We start from the raw sequence: 16,240 nt of genomic DNA, 5'->3' as shown, positions 1-16,240 counted from the left end.
ATATTGAAATATGGTAGAATCCTATTGTGGACTCCGGGAGGCGGACCTTGCTCGGCTCAGTGACGCTGCAGACGTAGGCAGCTGTTCTCTGTTTATTGCCTGGGCAGCGCTGAGCGAATGGCGAGTATGGATGGTCCGCGCGATATTCAAAACTTCCGCAGGAACGAACGGGCCAGGGCTACTGTATCGTCCTGCTCTTCCCTCGGTATGGAGATAAAAAGAAAGAAGATCCGACAGAGCACAGTACTTCTACCAAATGAGGTGACCCCCCCTCTTTTTAGCCAATCTCTTAGAAAACTAGCTTTAGTTATGAAAAAGTTTGCGGGTTCCTAAGAGTTACTGTTAACGAACAAGCTAGGGAATACTCTGTCATATCGAAACCGTTTACGCCCACTGTACCTTGATTTTCTTTCCTTTGCGATTATGTTGTGCCCAAGAAATTAATGCAGGAGTACACAACTACTCAAATGTACAAAATGTCCAAATGCATGAATGCAAAAGCATCCTGTAATATTTCTCCCGTAGAAGAGCAACGTTTTCAGCAGTTTCGGGCTGGCACAAAAGCGAATGAGGGCGATTGGTGGTAGTTGTTATAGCCTTTCGCTAGTTTGTTGAGCTGATGAAGTAGCTCTGATTATTTTCCGCCGTTTATAGCCGTCTGTAATCTTATCGGTGAAGATGTAAACCGAGAAGCTAAGGACAAAGGGTCTTTTTACATTTCAGTATGTGAAAATAGTCTGCTCTGTAACCAATCCATGCAATTTCAACGTTCATGTAATTTAATTGTTTTCTTTGGTTTTTCCGTTAACATCAAACTAAAATGTTCTTACAGGGAAAGTTCATGAAAAGGTGTACAAGTCTGAATGACACTCTTCAGATTGTAGAGGACATGAACTTGTTGTACATACGACAGATATCTAAGAAAATAAAGGTAGAAAAAACTGTGTTGAAGGTGCATGATGATGGTTATTTTCAAAATTTTGGGTATTTTTGCATTTACACTGTAGTAGGAATGAAATCCAGTGCAGTCTAACCCAAAGCGAGGTTCAGCTTGCTCAGCTCCACATAATTTCTGTCAGAAAAAAACTGAAAAGAAAAACTGATTCAATTATAGGCTACTTCGTGGCGTATAGTTGGCAGGTTATATTCCATTAAAGAGAATATTTATTTTTAAAAAACTGACCTAGCATGTTTAGGACGAAGTGATTTGATTTGTTATAAACATCATCATAACACCGGTTTAACACTAGTTCACTCTAGATTCTAGATGTATTTTGTGTTTGGACTCGCATTCAGAACCCCACTTCCACTCCCAGTCCCCCACCCCCAACAAACAAGCACGCACGCATCAACGTCATTCTGTTTTATGTTATTGTTTTACGTCATATTTCATGTACAGTATGTCGCGTATACTCACATGCGTACGTATCTCATTCGGCTTACTCTGTTGTGATTTTGGATTTAGAAATTAATTGCGCCTGCGCACTGACTGATTAAATGAGAATAACGTGGTTATTAAAATTAATCGAAGATGAGTCACATTCTCAGTGACATATTTTAGAGCTGCAGTGTTTATATGCCACTGTTCTTTTACATTTTTTCCTGCACTAAAGTTAATATGTACTGTTATACTCTCGGCAGATTAGGTATGATTTTTAGGGGAAAAAATCCCATACCTTCATGTTTATTCTGTGTTTGTTATGTAACCTTCTATGTAAGTGAACAGATGGTGTTTTTTTGGAGATTTGCTGCACTAAACTTGTTCCAAAATGTAAAATCTTATTCCCCTTCAGACATTGTCACAAATACACTCCACCAGTCACCCCCCTCATCTTCACTCATTTAGTTGAGCTACTGTCTTTGGCTGAGCGCTCTCCTGTCAGTGTACGCTCTTCCGCAATACACCGCCATCTGTTCCATTGGAATTCTGAGAGGCAGATGCTGCTGCATTTGCTTGTGTCTATATGTATGTGTATATATATATATATTTGGGGGTTGGGGCCTGCAGGATAGCAGTATTCAGGAGAAGATAGACTTCGAAGTCCGCATGCGAGAGGGAGCGTACAAGCTACTGGTGGCCAGCACCAAACGAGACCAAATCCTGAACGCCTCAAAAAGCCTCCTGACCTGCAACACCCGCATCAAGGCCTACATGGCCGAGCTGCAGAAGAGGAAGGAGCATCTGGATGCAAAGGCCGCAGCTCACAGGAGGTGAGGGTCTATTCATATAGAACAGCGCCCCCTAGTGGATGGAGGCTACTCTAGACCTAAAAAAAAGTAGTCTGCTTTTTATACTGTTCATGTGACAAGAGGGACGTCCAGCCCTGTCCCTGGAGATCGACAGTCCTGTTGGCTTTCACTCCAATCCTAACAATGAACACTTCATTCCACAGCTAGAGATCTGCTATTGAGTAGAAAAGGCGTGCCAAATTAGGGTTGAAATGGAAACAGACAGGACGGTAGATCTCCAGGAACAGGGTGACTCTGATGCAACGCATTGCTCTTTTCAGTGGAACCATACTTTTGTGTGTTTATATTGGTGTTTGATATGCAGAGACCTGAGCACAGGTGAGCTTCCTGCTCGTGTTTTGCAGGTTGTCAGATCCAGTTTCTGAGGACCGAGTGCCATGCAGGGGGAAAGTTGCCCTTTCAGGTACAGTCAGCGCAATATGACATTTGAAGCCCAATTAAAACTGAACGAGAACAAGGAATGGTGTAATTAACAAGGAATAATCTATGTTACTTTTGCACGTGTATTTGTTTACATATTTTTGGCAGTAAACACAGATGGTTCATGCCATCTTGCATGTTGAACAGCAGGTCTGTTTGCTGCCTTTTGTTACTAGTGTTTAGCTGAACTTCCACCTTGGGAAATTAAAATGGCTGTACAATTGCGACGGTGTGCAAAGAATAAAAATCTGTCAGTTGGTGTACAGTTTTTACAACAGGCTTACAGTTTACAGTGTAATGCGGAAGTGTGACAGTGGCATGGATGTAACCTGGGAGAATGGGACCAGACAGGTGTACCTGGGGAAAAAAAAACCCTTAGAGACAAAATTATGAACTGGGTACAATAGCTTCTCCCTTCCAGATCAATCTCTCTGTGTTCGCATTTGTATTTTTAAAACAGTGACAAATAATTTATCAGACGTGCCAAACAGTGTAATGTAGCATAGTGTCCTTTTCGTTTCCTCTCCAGGGCTGAGAATACCATTGATGTGGAAAGACTCTGACCACTTCAGCAACAAAGGAAGTAAGCGCTTTTGATCTGTTTTCAGTAAAAAATTGTGAACTTGAATTATTTCCATATAAAGAGAAAACACCTCAACCATTTCCACCCTGGTACTCACAAATTTCATACTGAATGAAAGAGTAATCTGTTTCTGCGCAGCAGTTTGAATTTCATTCTGGCCTATCTTCTGACCTTTTTACAGAGACTGCTGAGGGAATCGTCCCTGGCGAGTTTATGTAATGATATCGCTGAAATGAGTGTGATATTTTTAGCATTGCCTCATTGTGTCATTTTAATCCTTGCATTCATGAATCCTTTTTATAGGCTCCAGACGAGTGGCTGTGTTTTGCCTGATGAAAATTGGAGCAGAAGTTTTTGACACAGAAATGGTGGTGGTGGATAAATCTGCAACAGATATTTGCTTTGAGGGCTTAACGATATTGTAAGTATCGAGTTGGAGACATTATTGAATGGATCTATAGGCACACAAAGTGGAATTTACATGTTGCACAAGTAGACCAATATCAATAGCTGATACTTGACTGGTCACACATGTTTCAAGTCTTACAAGTGTTATAGAAAACTGATCCATAGTTTAAATGGTTATTTTATTGTCCTTTCTGTCATATGAATGTGTGCAGCAAATGAAAGTGTGATTGAATAGTCAAGGGGCCTCCAGTGAAATGTTGCTCTGTATGTATTCCCTGTGACACCAGCCGTAAATGCAGTCAGATCTGAATGAATGAATGAATGAATGAATGAATGAATGAATCTTCAGGAGCGGACGGCGTTTCTGGCCGCCTTCCTCGACAGGCCCTCACTGCGGCCGTCAATCTCCACGGCGACGGTGTGATTTCAGCGCAGGGGGCGACCCGCCCAGCATTCTCGCATTTCACACACGCGTGTGTGTGTGTGTGTGTGTGTGTGTGTGTATGTGTGCTCGCGTTTCACACACACGCGTGTGCTCCCCTTGCAGCTCCGACGCTCGGCCGCAGTTCGAGCTCACGCTGGAGCTGTACAGCTGCGCCGTGGAGGACGACGCGTCATTGGTCAACACGCCAAAGAAGCTGGCTAAGAAGCTGCGGAATTCCCTGGGCAAGGCCTCCGGGAAAAAACTCTGCCCCCTGCTGGAGGCAGGAGACCCGGAGTCATTCCTGCAGTCCCATCCCATATCCCCGTGAGAAATCCCCGCCCCCCTTCGCCAGTTACATTACGTCAGCCTTGATATGACGGAGTTCGTCTCATTGGTTTTTGTCCCGAGGCTTAGCCAAACAGTGTTTTAATATAGGATGTTATTTAAAAGGCAATTTAGGAGTCCTGAATGAATTCCTTCCATTTTAATTTCATCACAGCAGATCCAAATTACATTTGTTTAATTTATCAGACTTATCCAAAAGCAACTTACATTTTTTTTTTTTACTTAGAATCTATTTACACAACTGAATATTTACTGAAGCAATTCAGGTTTAGTAACTTTTCTCAAGGGTGCTACAACATTCCACACCTGGGAATCGAACCAGCAACCTCTGCAAAGTCACAAGGCCCAGTTACCTAATCGTTGTACCGCACTACTACCCTGAATTAAATGTTCCTATAGTCCGTGCATCACCTGTACGTTTACCTGCCTGTCAGTACGCGACTGATTTGAGCGTGAACGTAGCGGTTGTGAGACCAGCATGCCGAGCGGCGTGTGGGGGGCGGGGCTCTGGCAGGGCTGACGGGCGCGTGCGTCTTGTGTTCCAGCGCGGCGAGGTACAGCCTGCTGGCGTACACCACGCTCTGCCTGGCCCAGGCGGAGGGAACATTCCAGTCCCACTCGCTCATGGTCGCACAGAACGGTGAGACCGCTGCACGGGAAAATAAAAAAATGTATAAAATCTGGAGGCATTAAAACTCTTCTTTTACCCATCTGTGCACAGTGGTCATTGTGAACAAAGTTTGCATAATGCATGCCATCAGTAAGAAGACCATGCTACAATGGTGTTCACACAAATAGTTTTTTAAAATGGGATGCAATCACATACTGTTTGATGGCATCGTGGACACAAAATGTTTCGTTTGACACCCGTTCAGAATGTAATGGCAGGAAATTCACATCAGAACTCATCAGTTTTTTTTAGTTTCAAGTCACTTGAAAGTGAAAAACTATTCAGAGGCGTCGAGTGTGCTGCTGAATAAGAGTGTGTGTGTGTGTGTGTGTGTGTGTGTGTTTGGGTCTAGCCGAGTGTTCCTCTTGGCTGCCCCTGTACGGAAGCCTCTGTTGCCGCTTGGTGGCCCAGCCAGACTGCATGACCCAGGAAATGATGAGCGGCTTCCTCAACCAGCAGGTAACCTGCACACCTGAGTCACTGCTAGCCCAGCAGGTAATCTGCACACCCTTAAGATCCTGAGGAATCTCTGGCTTTACCATCTGAGAACAGCACAATAAAACATATAAATCATTGCAAAAGGAATTAGGTAGATAAGGAGGGTTTTGTGGCTTAAAAAAAAACAAAACCTAAATTCAAGAGCTAGGCAAACCATTTGAACTTTCAATGGATAAGCCAAAGCTAACTCTGTTACCCTACCCTTGCACCGTTCACCTAGCAAAGGTGTGTTTTTTTTAATAAATGCAACACCTTGAAAATAGCTAGGCTTCCCAATACTCTCACTACTAGTCCTCCATTAGTCTGACAACTAGAGCAATGAAACTCTCAAATGAAAGTTCTAATAGCGTTCCTCTCATAGAGGCTGCTGACATGAGCATGACAGGATCAGAAATAAATGGATATGCAACTTCCGGCCTGTTTTAAGGCCAACAGGAAGGGTGCTGTCACATCCTGATTGGACGAGAGAAGAATGCACAACAGCTGCTCTCAATCATCAATTAACAGCCAGTCTCCAAGGCACTGATCAGCAGCTGATCCTCATAGCCCTGCAATCAACCACTGAGCCACAGGAATTTCGAACTGAGAGAATACGAAATCGATAAGAAACATCGAACTAAGCGAAAAACGAAATAATGCGTACTGAAAGAAACTAATTAGCAAGCGCCATGGGATATTGGTGACTGCTACAAGTGTGTGAGCCTCAGATTTTCCCTGCTGATGCGATTGATGAATTAACACGGGTGCTTTTGGCATGCTCAGCAGAACGTTGGGGGCGTGATGAGGTGCTGCTCGCTGTACTGCGTCCTGAGAGCCGGGTGCCTGGCCTGCTACTACTCCCCAGAGGAAATACAGGCCAAAATGGAGCCCGCCCTGACCATCCCCATCAACAAGGTAAGCTCAAAGCAAGGGAAATTTTGAGCCAAAATGGAGCCTGCCCTGACCATTCCCATCAACAAGGTAAGCTCAAAATGTAGGAAATGTAGATCCAAAATGGAGCCCACCCTGACCATCCCCATGCAGTGCCAATTCCAATAAACAACAACCACACGTTGTTGCTGCTGCTGCTGCGGTTGTTGTTGTTTTTGTTGTGGTGTTTGTGGTTGCAGTTATGGTTGTGCTGTTGGTATTTTGAGTGCTTCCGGGGATGAAACGGTTCTCCTCTGTGCAGGACACGCGGACACGCTTGGTGGATAAGGACCACAGGAAGGGCTCAGACAGCCTGACCATAATAAACCCCGCGGGGGCGGGGCCGGCGGGAGAGAGCGGCGTGTTCACAGCCGAGAGCAGGGAGCAGCTGCAGGCCTGGATGGAGGCCTTCCGGCAGCACCTGTACGACCAAGGTGAGCCCTGACCATGACCGTGCACCTGTATGACCAAGGTGAGCCCAGACCGTGACTGCACCTGTACGACCAAGGTGAGCCCTGACTGCAACCGTGCACCTGTACAACCAAGGTGAGCCCTGACTGCAACCGTGCACCTGTACAACCAAGGTGAGCCCTGACTGCAACCGTGCACCTGTACAACCAAGGTGAGGCCTGACTGTGACCGTGCACCTGTATGACCAAGGTGAGCCCTGACCATGACCGTGCACCTGTACGGCCAAGGTGAGCCCTGACTGCAACCGTGCACCTGTACAACCAAGGTGAGCCCTGACCGTGACTGTGCACCTGTACAACCAAGGTGAGCCCTGACTGTGAACCTGTACGACCAAGGTGAGCCCTGACCGTGCACCTGTATGACCAAGGTGAGCCCTGACTGTGACTGTGCACCTGTATGACCAAGGTGAGCCCTGACCATGACCGTGCACCTGTATGACCAAGGTGAGCCCTGACCATGACTGTGCACCTGTACGACCAAGGTGAGCCCTGACCATGACTGTGCACCTGTACGACCAATGCGACCGTGTGCCCGTTTCTGGCATCACCTGTACGACCAAGGGGCGGTTTCCACGGAGAGGGCCGATGCTGTCGTAGCCGGGGCGGTTTCCACGGAGAGGGCCGATGCTGTCGTAACCGGGGCGGTTTCCACGGAGAGGGCCGATGCTGCCGTAACCGGGGCGGTTTCCACGGAGAGGGCCGATGCTGCCGTAACCGGGGCGGTTTCCACGGAGAGGGCCGATGCTGCCGTAACCGGGGCGGTTTCCACGGAGAGGGCCGATGCTGTCGTAACCGGGGTGGTTTCCACGGAGAGGGCCGATGCTGTGGTAACCGTGGCTTTTTCCCTCTTCCAGCTGAATGGCAGCACTGCTGCAGTGAGCTGATGAAGATCGAGGTGCTGTCTCCAAGGAAACCACCGCTCTTCCAGGCCAGGCATGCCGATTCGGTCTACAACGATCTGAGTGAGTACCCTTTACCCACGCCAGCCTAAATATTGATATTCTTTAACTTTCGCTTGAAGGACCGGTTTCCCTGACATGGACTAATCCTAGTCCGAGACTAAAAGAAAAATTCAGTTAAGATGTAGGCTCAGAGAAACCAGCCCAAAGTGTTATTTGAGTTTTAATTTGAATTTGAGAAGTGATTTGAGTTAGAGGTGATTGAGCAAAACCAAGCAGTCATCTTGCATGTGACCAAAGCAGGTTTTTTTTGAATATTCAGCACGGTTATCATACACGGTGCTGCACTGGTGTGCTCTTTGACATGTGATCATGGGATACTGTCACAGCTTCAGTACACACCACACGCCACGCTGTTTCTCCCACAGGCATCGGCTCACCGGGGAAATTTGAAAGCCTCACAGACATCATCCACAACAAGATAGAGGAAACTGGAGGCCGCTTCCTCATTGGGCAGGAGGAGGAAACGGAGGCCCCCGATTGGTCGGCGCTGTTCGGGGGGTCCCGCCCTCTGGTGGTGCAGAAGAGCGTGCTCTCCCCCAGCCCCAACCGCGGCGGCACCAAAAAGAGACGTGCCCCGCCCCCCCCGCCCGATAAGCAGCCTTACTCCCCAGCCCCCAACAGCAGCCCTCGCGGCCTGCTCAATAGTGCCCCCTATGCTCCGAAATTAACCAGCGCCCCCTACGCCCCGAACATACCCAGCACCCCTTACACCTCGAGTATAACCAGCGCCCCCTATGCCCCGAACATACCCAGCACCCCTTACACCTCGAGCATAACCAGCGCCCCCTATGCCCCGAACATAAACAGCGCCCCCTACGCCTCAAGCATAAGCAACGCCCCCTACACCCCGCTCAACAGCGCCCCCTACGCCCCGAACATAGCCGGCGCCCTCCAGCAGGACGAGCAGAAGCCGAGGAAGCACGGCGCGCGCACCGGCAGACCCTCTCTGGACGCCAAGTTCTCCGCCATCATCCAGCAGCTGCAGAAGAGCCAGGGCCCCGCCCACAAGCCCGCCCCCGTCCGCCCGCAGGGCTCCGAGAACCAGCCGCCGCCCCGCCCCCCAAAGCCGGCCCCCGCCCCCCGCCACGCGCGCAAGTCCTTCCGGGAGAAGATCAATCCCAAAGGCTGGTGAAACTGATCACACTCAACACGGACAGACCACTCGCCACTTGACACCACTTATGTCATCCTATCCATGCTGCCTTGAACCAGTGAAACTCACAAACTGTTGATCAACTAATAATTGCATCCGCATGGCTAAAAACGTTTGGATTTTAAAAAATGTTATGCATTATACACTTTAGAAACCGACTGGTAGCCTCAGTAGGCTATTTAGCATGTTAGCTTAAGATTAAGTTGTGTACTACAATGAACTAACAGAATTTAACAAACGTATCGTGAGAAATTAGTATAAGCTGTGTTAACGGAGGTACTGTGAATGTATAGTTGTCCATAGCAGGAAGATGTGCAATTAATTTTCCTTCATTTCAGATTTTCCTGTGTAGTCTTTTTATTGTTTGACCGTTGTGTAAACGGTACATTCCTTGGATGAGGCGTTTCCTGGCCCTTCCACATAAATAGCTCAGTCATGTCGTCCTTGCAAACGGGACCCACTGCTGGAACCCGCCGCTGGCCCTCACTAAGGCTAAACAGTGATGGTTTATTATGACACTCACTGGAGCATGAAAGCCATCGGGGGAAAAGGCCAACTGCATTCGGGCATCAGAAAAAAACTAGCCTCATTTGTGATGATCAGATGCAAAAAAATTTTAATTATTTTTTTTGGTCAAGGCCAGCCAGATAAAAAATATTAGATCATACAAGAACGGGGTTTTATGAGGTAATAAGAAAACATTACATCATATAAGGAAGGGGCTGCATAACATCTGTCCAGAATTTATACTCCAAACACTGACAGTTAGAGAGGAAAAGCACATTTCTCAACTCAGAAGAACTTTAGCAGGGCTAATTAAAACAGATTTTTACCAACCGATAAGCCCATCTGGGGGACTTATCTGCCGGTCAGAATCTCTCCCAGTTAAGTAGCTGCTGCTGGACTAATTAATCAAGAGATGCTGGCTGCCATGGGTGCAAATAACGTCAGTGCACGCTCTGGACCAGCAGGTGGCGCTAAAATCAAACTGCAGCAGGAACTCCACTGTACAGATACGAGGCGGTGCAGTAAAGATGCAGGGCCAACTATTCTCCAGGTTTAACATTCCAGTCACACAAGAGAATGCTTTGTTTGCAAAAGACAGTTTTGGATCACTGTGTGTGTGTGTGAGAGAGAGAGAGAGAGAGAGGACTGAATGTATGCATACTTCACAAGAGGAGAATGCAGTTAAAGACCTTGAGATGTGTTCCAGCTCTAGAATAAAAACATGACTTTAGTAAATCTGGCTGACCTGATTTGCCGGGCTCCCCTTCATAAGCAACGGGACACAGTTCATTCAGCCTCAGCCTGCGTTTCACAGATTAGCTGTCGTTGTGTTTTTTTTCCCTCCCCAGGCTGGGTGTGCTATTAGCTCTGGAGAAACAGAGAGACGGGCTGGGTCCGGCATCACCGCACAGACCCCGAAAACAGGGGGCGAATCATCCGTTTAAAAACGCTGCGCCCCGTAGATATCAGAAAACGGGTTACTGCACAGCCGTAAGACACGAGGCACGAAGGTGACCCCATTTTGGGACGACGCTGATTCGTTTATAGAACGCGCTGCGGGGCACAGGGGCTGGATGTAATCCCGTGATGGAATTTCCGGAGGCAATGCCCGTGACCCAGGGGGACGCCTCACAGGGGATGAGGAAATCGCACCTGTGCGAAACAACAGAACCTGGATGACATCAGAAGTCTTCCTCTAAAAAAAAAAAAATAAAAAAATAAAAAACTTGTTAAGGTACCCCTAGGTAATGGGTTCAATCACACATCTTTGCCGCCTTTGTGTCGCGCGGTTCTTTGCAGGTGCCAAGTGTTCACATTAGTGAGTCTGGAGTATATTCCATATGCTATATTAACACAGAATGGGAAAATCTGTTAAAATGCATGTGAATATAATCTCCACAGCGTGGAGACATAAATCCCTAAATCTGAAAATGCTGCTCCAGATCATTCAATTTATATTCACTATGATATTCATAGCATGAACAACATAAGCCTGCTCATAATGAAGGCCTTTCTGCAACTTTGGACACTTGGGGAAAGTGCACAATATGCAAATATTGCTCTTAAACCGTACATAGCAAACAGTGCATTGGGGTAGACTGCCACAGTTGTAGCAAGAACTAAAATATAACTGAAATTGGTAGCAAAATATTTTAATTATACAGTGGATCATAAAATACAAAGTTTTTTGTTTGCCAGTGATGTGATTGGGAAACTGACAGCACATAGTATCAAAAGCATTTCCAGAAGTTCAGAAACAAATAATAAAAATAATAAAATAAACTAAAAATACAAGACATACCAAGGGTGAAAATCAATACTACCTTTCTGCCTGTAGTGTTTAAACTTATGTGGTCATTCAACCTTCAAAACAATAAAACTACACCTTTACCATAGCTTTACGATATACTGTACATCAGCCACAAACACAGTACTAAAGGTTCAAATGTACATTATTTACAGCAAAGAAACCCCATATAAACTGGTTTGTGTTCAGTCATCCCAAGCAATCAGACAGACTGAAGTTCACACACTGCTTAATGCGACAAAAATACAATGAAGTAAATCATCATCTGCTATGAACAAACATTCTAGTTTTTTTTTAGATTCCCAGTGCTTCTTATGGCTGTGATGATCATCTGGCCGACAGCTCTTTCTGTAACTGAAGGTGAGACTGGCGCTCACCATTACACTGAACACATAAAGTACTTTTAAAATTTATTTAACCTTTATTTACCCAGGGTAGGTTCGCTGAGCACGGATGCTCTTGTGCAGCAACGCCCTGCTTCACACTCATACACATTCACACCTGGGAGCTGCCCAGAACAACCACAATCCTCTGTTGTTGGTCACTGAGCAGCTCCACTGGAGGGAGAGAACATTTTTTTTAGCCAATTAAATCAGGAGATGATTAGGTAAAATCATACCCTGCACATGCCAATCGTTGTGGCTGGGATTCAATCTATCATCTTTGCTCTCTTGTTTTTTCCTCCAGCTACAAACACAGTTTGTCAAGTTCACCGGTCGTCAAGACTTAACTCTCTGAACTGAGTTTGTGAAGAAAAATAGTCCCGTTACATAACGCGTTTGCTGAAAAATCAGGACCGACGTTTGATAGAATACAGGCCAATGCCTGGCGAGAAAGAAACCTTAATCTATTATGTGTTTTTCGCTCGAACACATCCTTACACCTCCTCTCGATTATCATCGAATACACTGCAGCTGCTCATAAAAGGCACAAGAACTTGCAAAGCAGAAATGTTCTTTAACACTGTTCTCTTCGTGTACAAAACGACGTGGTTACATACAACAAGAAAAATCTTCCGAACTCCCAGAATGACAAAAGAGCATTCGACTCCTGCACCAAAAATCAAAGCTGTTCAGCACTTACACAAGATTTTTATTACCCAAATAATGTTACTTAGCAACCATGAGTGCTTCTCCAGACCTATTTGGAGAAAACGCATTCCAACTAATTTGAGTTCTAATAGGCGCTGTTGCATTTTAACATTTTTTTTCCCCCAACCAGAGTAATCTCTCTCACTCTTTTCTTTTCCCAATTGCTTTGTGCAAAAAATGACATAAGCCTCTAAATTTTTCAGAGCTTACAGAAATTTCTCATACAACATATTGCATCATTAGCAGTGAGAACCCTTTTCCTTCACTGTGGCAGTTGCCATCTTTTGTCATCCTAAACTGCTTTAACAACCCCCCCCCCCAACCCCTTTTCCTTGAAATTCCTTTACGAAGTTATCATGCTGAAAGTGTACATGAGAGAGAACACGGTCAGCTCTGGAACACAATTTCACAATGACATCATCAGCTGAGGAACACTGCACCAATCAAACGGCTGAAATCGGTCCACGCTTTCCATGTGGAAAACGCGATTCAAATTACTCTGCGAAGGAGTGCTGGACATTAATCTGCTCAGTTCTGCTCAGCCAGACGTGACTGTAGCCATGAAAATATGCCGCTTCTTGCATTGCTGTGGGTGCATTCAGCTGCATTCAGATAGCTGCTGTGCTGAATGAACGCAGAAGTACTACGCTGTGGATCATTCTAACTGCGCACCTAAATCCACAACGAACAGACCGGAGCCATATTGAAATGCAGATTGATCTTTCCTGACCATATGTCATGAATACAGTGCTTAAACAGTGTAGCTGTAATGTAAAGGTTTGTAAATGAGAAATTGCACTGTACATTGCATTGATTTGTCACGCAGGGTTTTTTTTTTTTTTTTTTGTCCTTTCGACTCCCCCCACCCCACCCCCCCCACCCCCCCCACCATTAGTGTTGCGATCTCGCCATTCCTCAATCAGAGTCAGAATCAGAGATCGACAACTGCTTTACAGGTCTGAAGCAAGCTTACTGGTGCGTTTTTGGAACAAATGTGCAAATCATCCATGTGAGCAGGGAGAAAGAAAAATCTAAAAATCTTCTGTGAAAGAGGTTTCATCCTGGATTCCGGCGTCTTCCGCACAGCGCCGGGTTTACTGGGTTCGATGTCACTTCCGCAATCTCTGCCTGAGCGCTTCTCAGCAGAAAAGAATGACAGGTCATGCTTGCTGGCCTGTTAAAATTTAAAAGAACTCCCCAAAAAATCATCATTTGGTACTTGTCTTACCCTAAGAACAACTGTTTTGGCCTGCACTAAGCATTTGTCAAAATGAAATCTTCAATCTGTATCCACTTAAAGACCATTTTGAAGTGATATAATGCATCTTTTATTTCCGTTCACGGAGAGTACTGTGGTGATCTCCTGTTCTCTCTATATTTCCAAAGTCACGATCACCAAATTTAAGACATAAGTACTGGACTCTTGGTTCGGTTATATCTGAACTCCATTAAAAGGTCCTGAATCCTTTCTCTAAATTTGTTGAGAGGTGAAGCACCATGTGTGACGTGAGAAATGAAGAGATAAGTTATCCTTAAGGGGGGGGGGCAACGCTTTTAGTTAGGCTTCTTTTCTGCTGGAGTTCCCCAGCAATGGGAGGTCAGAATTGGGGGGCTGTAACAGTTTGGTATGGGGGGGGGTGGTGTTAAAGTTTGGTACTGGGGTGCAGAGAGGGGAGCTGGGGGCTGCTGAAGCCGGGCGGGGGGTGGAGGGCGGACATGGGGAACAGGCCGTGGTGCAGGAGGTCTCCGTACGTGGCTCCCCCCGGATGGCGGTACAGGTGGGGGGCGGCGGCAGAGGCCAGAAGGTGCCTCTGCACCATGAGGGAGTGGAGCGCCAGGGGGGGCAGGAGCGGGGGCTGGCTCTTCAAGCGCTGCAGGGGGTGGGGGTACGCCAGCCTGTCACACGTCTCCTCAGCCCCCGCATACAGCGGCCGGTACAGCGGGCCGCCCACCGGGAACTTGAGGCCCCTCGCGAACCCGTCCCCCGGCTGGTCCTTGGCCTCCGGGTCGGGCGAGCGGGCCCTGGCGGGGTGCATGGGCGAGACCGCCCGAATCTTCTTCTCCGGGGGCCCCTTCTCCAGCTCCTCCAGGGTCCGGCGCAGGGGCCGGGCCGTCCCCACGCTCTGGGGGCCCCACCCGGCGGGACCCAACGAACGGCGTCCGGGGACGGAGTCTTTCCCCAGCGCCCGCGGGGGAGGGGGCGGGTCCAGGGGCTTGCGGGGGGCGGAGACGGCCATGGGGGGCACGCGGCAGGCTTTGGGGTGATAGTCCAGACCGGAGTGCGGGGAGTCCCGATGGAGTGCGGGGTGGGGGTGGGGGTGGGGGTGGGCGTACTTTCCGCCCCGGGAGGGGGACGGTTTGTGGGGGAAGGGTTTGGGGAGGCTCAGGTCCGTGGGCTGGTCGTCGGACGGCTCCTCCCCACAGGGCGGGTCTTCGTCCATCAGAGGGGGGCAGTAGCCTGACCCGGGGCAGTCGGGATGTGCGTTCGGGGCGAAGCGGGGCCCCGTCCCGCCGTTGCAGGTGAACGAGGCCCCCCCGCTCAGGACGTGTTCCCCGTGCCGGTACAGACTGAGCAGGGGGTGCGGCGCGTAGAAGTTTGGGAAGCCGTGCCCGTGGGAGGGGTGTCCCATTCGCCTCTCCGCCGGGTACGGACCCGCAGTGGGGCGGGGCTGCGCCGGGTCCCACTGGAAAAGTTCTGAGGTCACTTCCTGTTTCCTGTTGCCCAGGGCCTTGAGGCTCTGAGCGTGGCGGATGACGGAGGGCCTGCTGACCGCGGCTCCCGGCCCGTGCGCGCGGTGGTCGCCGTGGGCGACGGCAGGGGGCGGGGCGAACGGGTACCCGCCGGCTGTAGCGCAGCCGCTAACCTGCGACAGCAACTTCTTCTTGGCCAGGGGCGACATGATGCCACCGTTACCCCCAGGGGGCGCCCCCGCTCTGCAGCCGAAACGGCAGTCCTCCTCCTCCTCCGCCTCCTCCTCCTCCTGGTCCGCGGGGGCCTCCGAGCCCGCGCCGGCCTGCGGCGGGTTCTGCTGGGGGGTGGGCAGCACGCGGCCCACGTGGGCGGCGGCCTCTCTGGCGGTGGACGGGGCCGGCGGCCGGTCTCCAGCGCGGGACTGGCAGAACGGGGACTTTTCCAGGACTTGGTCCGGGGGCGCGCGGGCCTGCGTTTCGGGGTACCCCTGAGGGGAAACCTCGTCCCCGGAGAGCCTCGCGGTCGCCTCGCCAGGCGGCGTTTTCTCCTCCGCCGCGCCGCCGCACGGAGTCTCTTTCTTCACGGTGAGCTGCAGCTCCTCTTCCTCCTCGTCCTCACTCTTCCTCTCCCGCTTGGCTGGGTGTGCAGGTTCAGCGCTCTCTTCCTCACCGCCAGGATCCTGCAGACACACAGAGCAGTGAGCCAGACTAACTTCATCCCATAATAAACCCTCAGCTGCATTTTAAAGCACAGGATTTCAAATCAGTATGGGTCTGCACAACACAGCTGCACATACACTTATGTCATACTCAAGGCTCCTTAAAATCTCTTCCTTATAATGATGATCTATCATTGACATTTTCATCATTTCATTGTCATTCACAGAACGACACCGCGGTAACAGTGTCACTGTTCATTTCCCCCAGTCCAGAACAATCCAAACTGTCTCGCACATATTACAATGAGCCCTCACAAAACTGATAGTCCACTGCACACACAGTATAGGGAGTTCCACTGGAATAGTGACAATCAGATGAAGGTGTTTTTGTGA

General features: G+C 48.6%; 2 protein-coding genes across 4 annotated transcripts in view; one reads left to right on the top strand and one right to left on the bottom strand.

The window, feature by feature from the left end:
* The first annotated feature begins 50 nt into the window (after nt 1-50).
* Nucleotides 51-9,543, top strand: rtkn2 (rhotekin 2). Of its 3 annotated transcripts, none has more exons than XM_064316836.1 (12): nt 51-261; nt 2,009-2,211; nt 2,595-2,653; nt 3,200-3,253; nt 3,557-3,674; nt 4,209-4,409; nt 4,976-5,070; nt 5,453-5,559; nt 6,364-6,492; nt 6,770-6,941; nt 7,832-7,939; nt 8,305-9,543. In XM_064316836.1, exons 1-12 carry the CDS (start codon nt 118-120, stop codon nt 9,069-9,071), a joined length of 2,157 nt encoding a protein of 718 aa, XP_064172906.1. In that variant the 5' UTR covers nt 51-117; the 3' UTR covers nt 9,072-9,543. The 3 variants fall into 3 exon arrangements, with proteins under 3 accessions (XP_064172906.1, XP_064172905.1, XP_064172907.1); XM_064316835.1 differs by having other exon boundaries at nt 6,361-6,492; XM_064316837.1 differs by lacking the exon at nt 51-261 and adding an exon at nt 806-931 and having other exon boundaries at nt 6,361-6,492.
* A 1,692-nt stretch (nt 9,544-11,235) lies between these two features.
* LOC135244503 (AT-rich interactive domain-containing protein 5B-like) overlaps nt 11,236-16,240 on the bottom strand; it is a 75,327-nt gene continuing 70,322 nt past the window's right edge. The window contains exon 10 of the mRNA XM_064316834.1: nt 11,236-15,868. Coding sequence (XP_064172904.1) covers nt 14,141-15,868 — 1,728 coding nt within the window. The 3' untranslated portion in view covers nt 11,236-14,140. The remainder of the gene's footprint in view (nt 15,869-16,240) is intronic.

Source organism: Anguilla rostrata, chromosome 18, assembly GCF_018555375.3.
Source record: "Anguilla rostrata isolate EN2019 chromosome 18, ASM1855537v3, whole genome shotgun sequence".
In the NCBI taxonomy this organism is placed as follows: domain Eukaryota; kingdom Metazoa; phylum Chordata; class Actinopteri; order Anguilliformes; family Anguillidae; genus Anguilla; species Anguilla rostrata.
The sequence above is the reverse complement of the archived record's forward strand: the minus strand, read 5'-3'. Positions and strand labels throughout refer to the sequence as shown.

Bases quoted from the DNA above. Each gene is read 5' to 3' on its own strand.
- rtkn2 (XM_064316835.1), top strand. From the start codon at position 118: ATGGCGAGTATGGATGGTCCGCGCGATATTCAAAACTTCCGCAGGAAC. The intron at 2,212-2,594 runs GTGAGGGTCTAT...CGTGTTTTGCAG, and splicing joins AAGGCCGCAGCTCACAGGAG to GTTGTCAGATCCAGTTTCTG. The intron at 4,410-4,975 runs GTGAGAAATCCC...CTTGTGTTCCAG, and splicing joins CAGTCCCATCCCATATCCCC to CGCGGCGAGGTACAGCCTGC.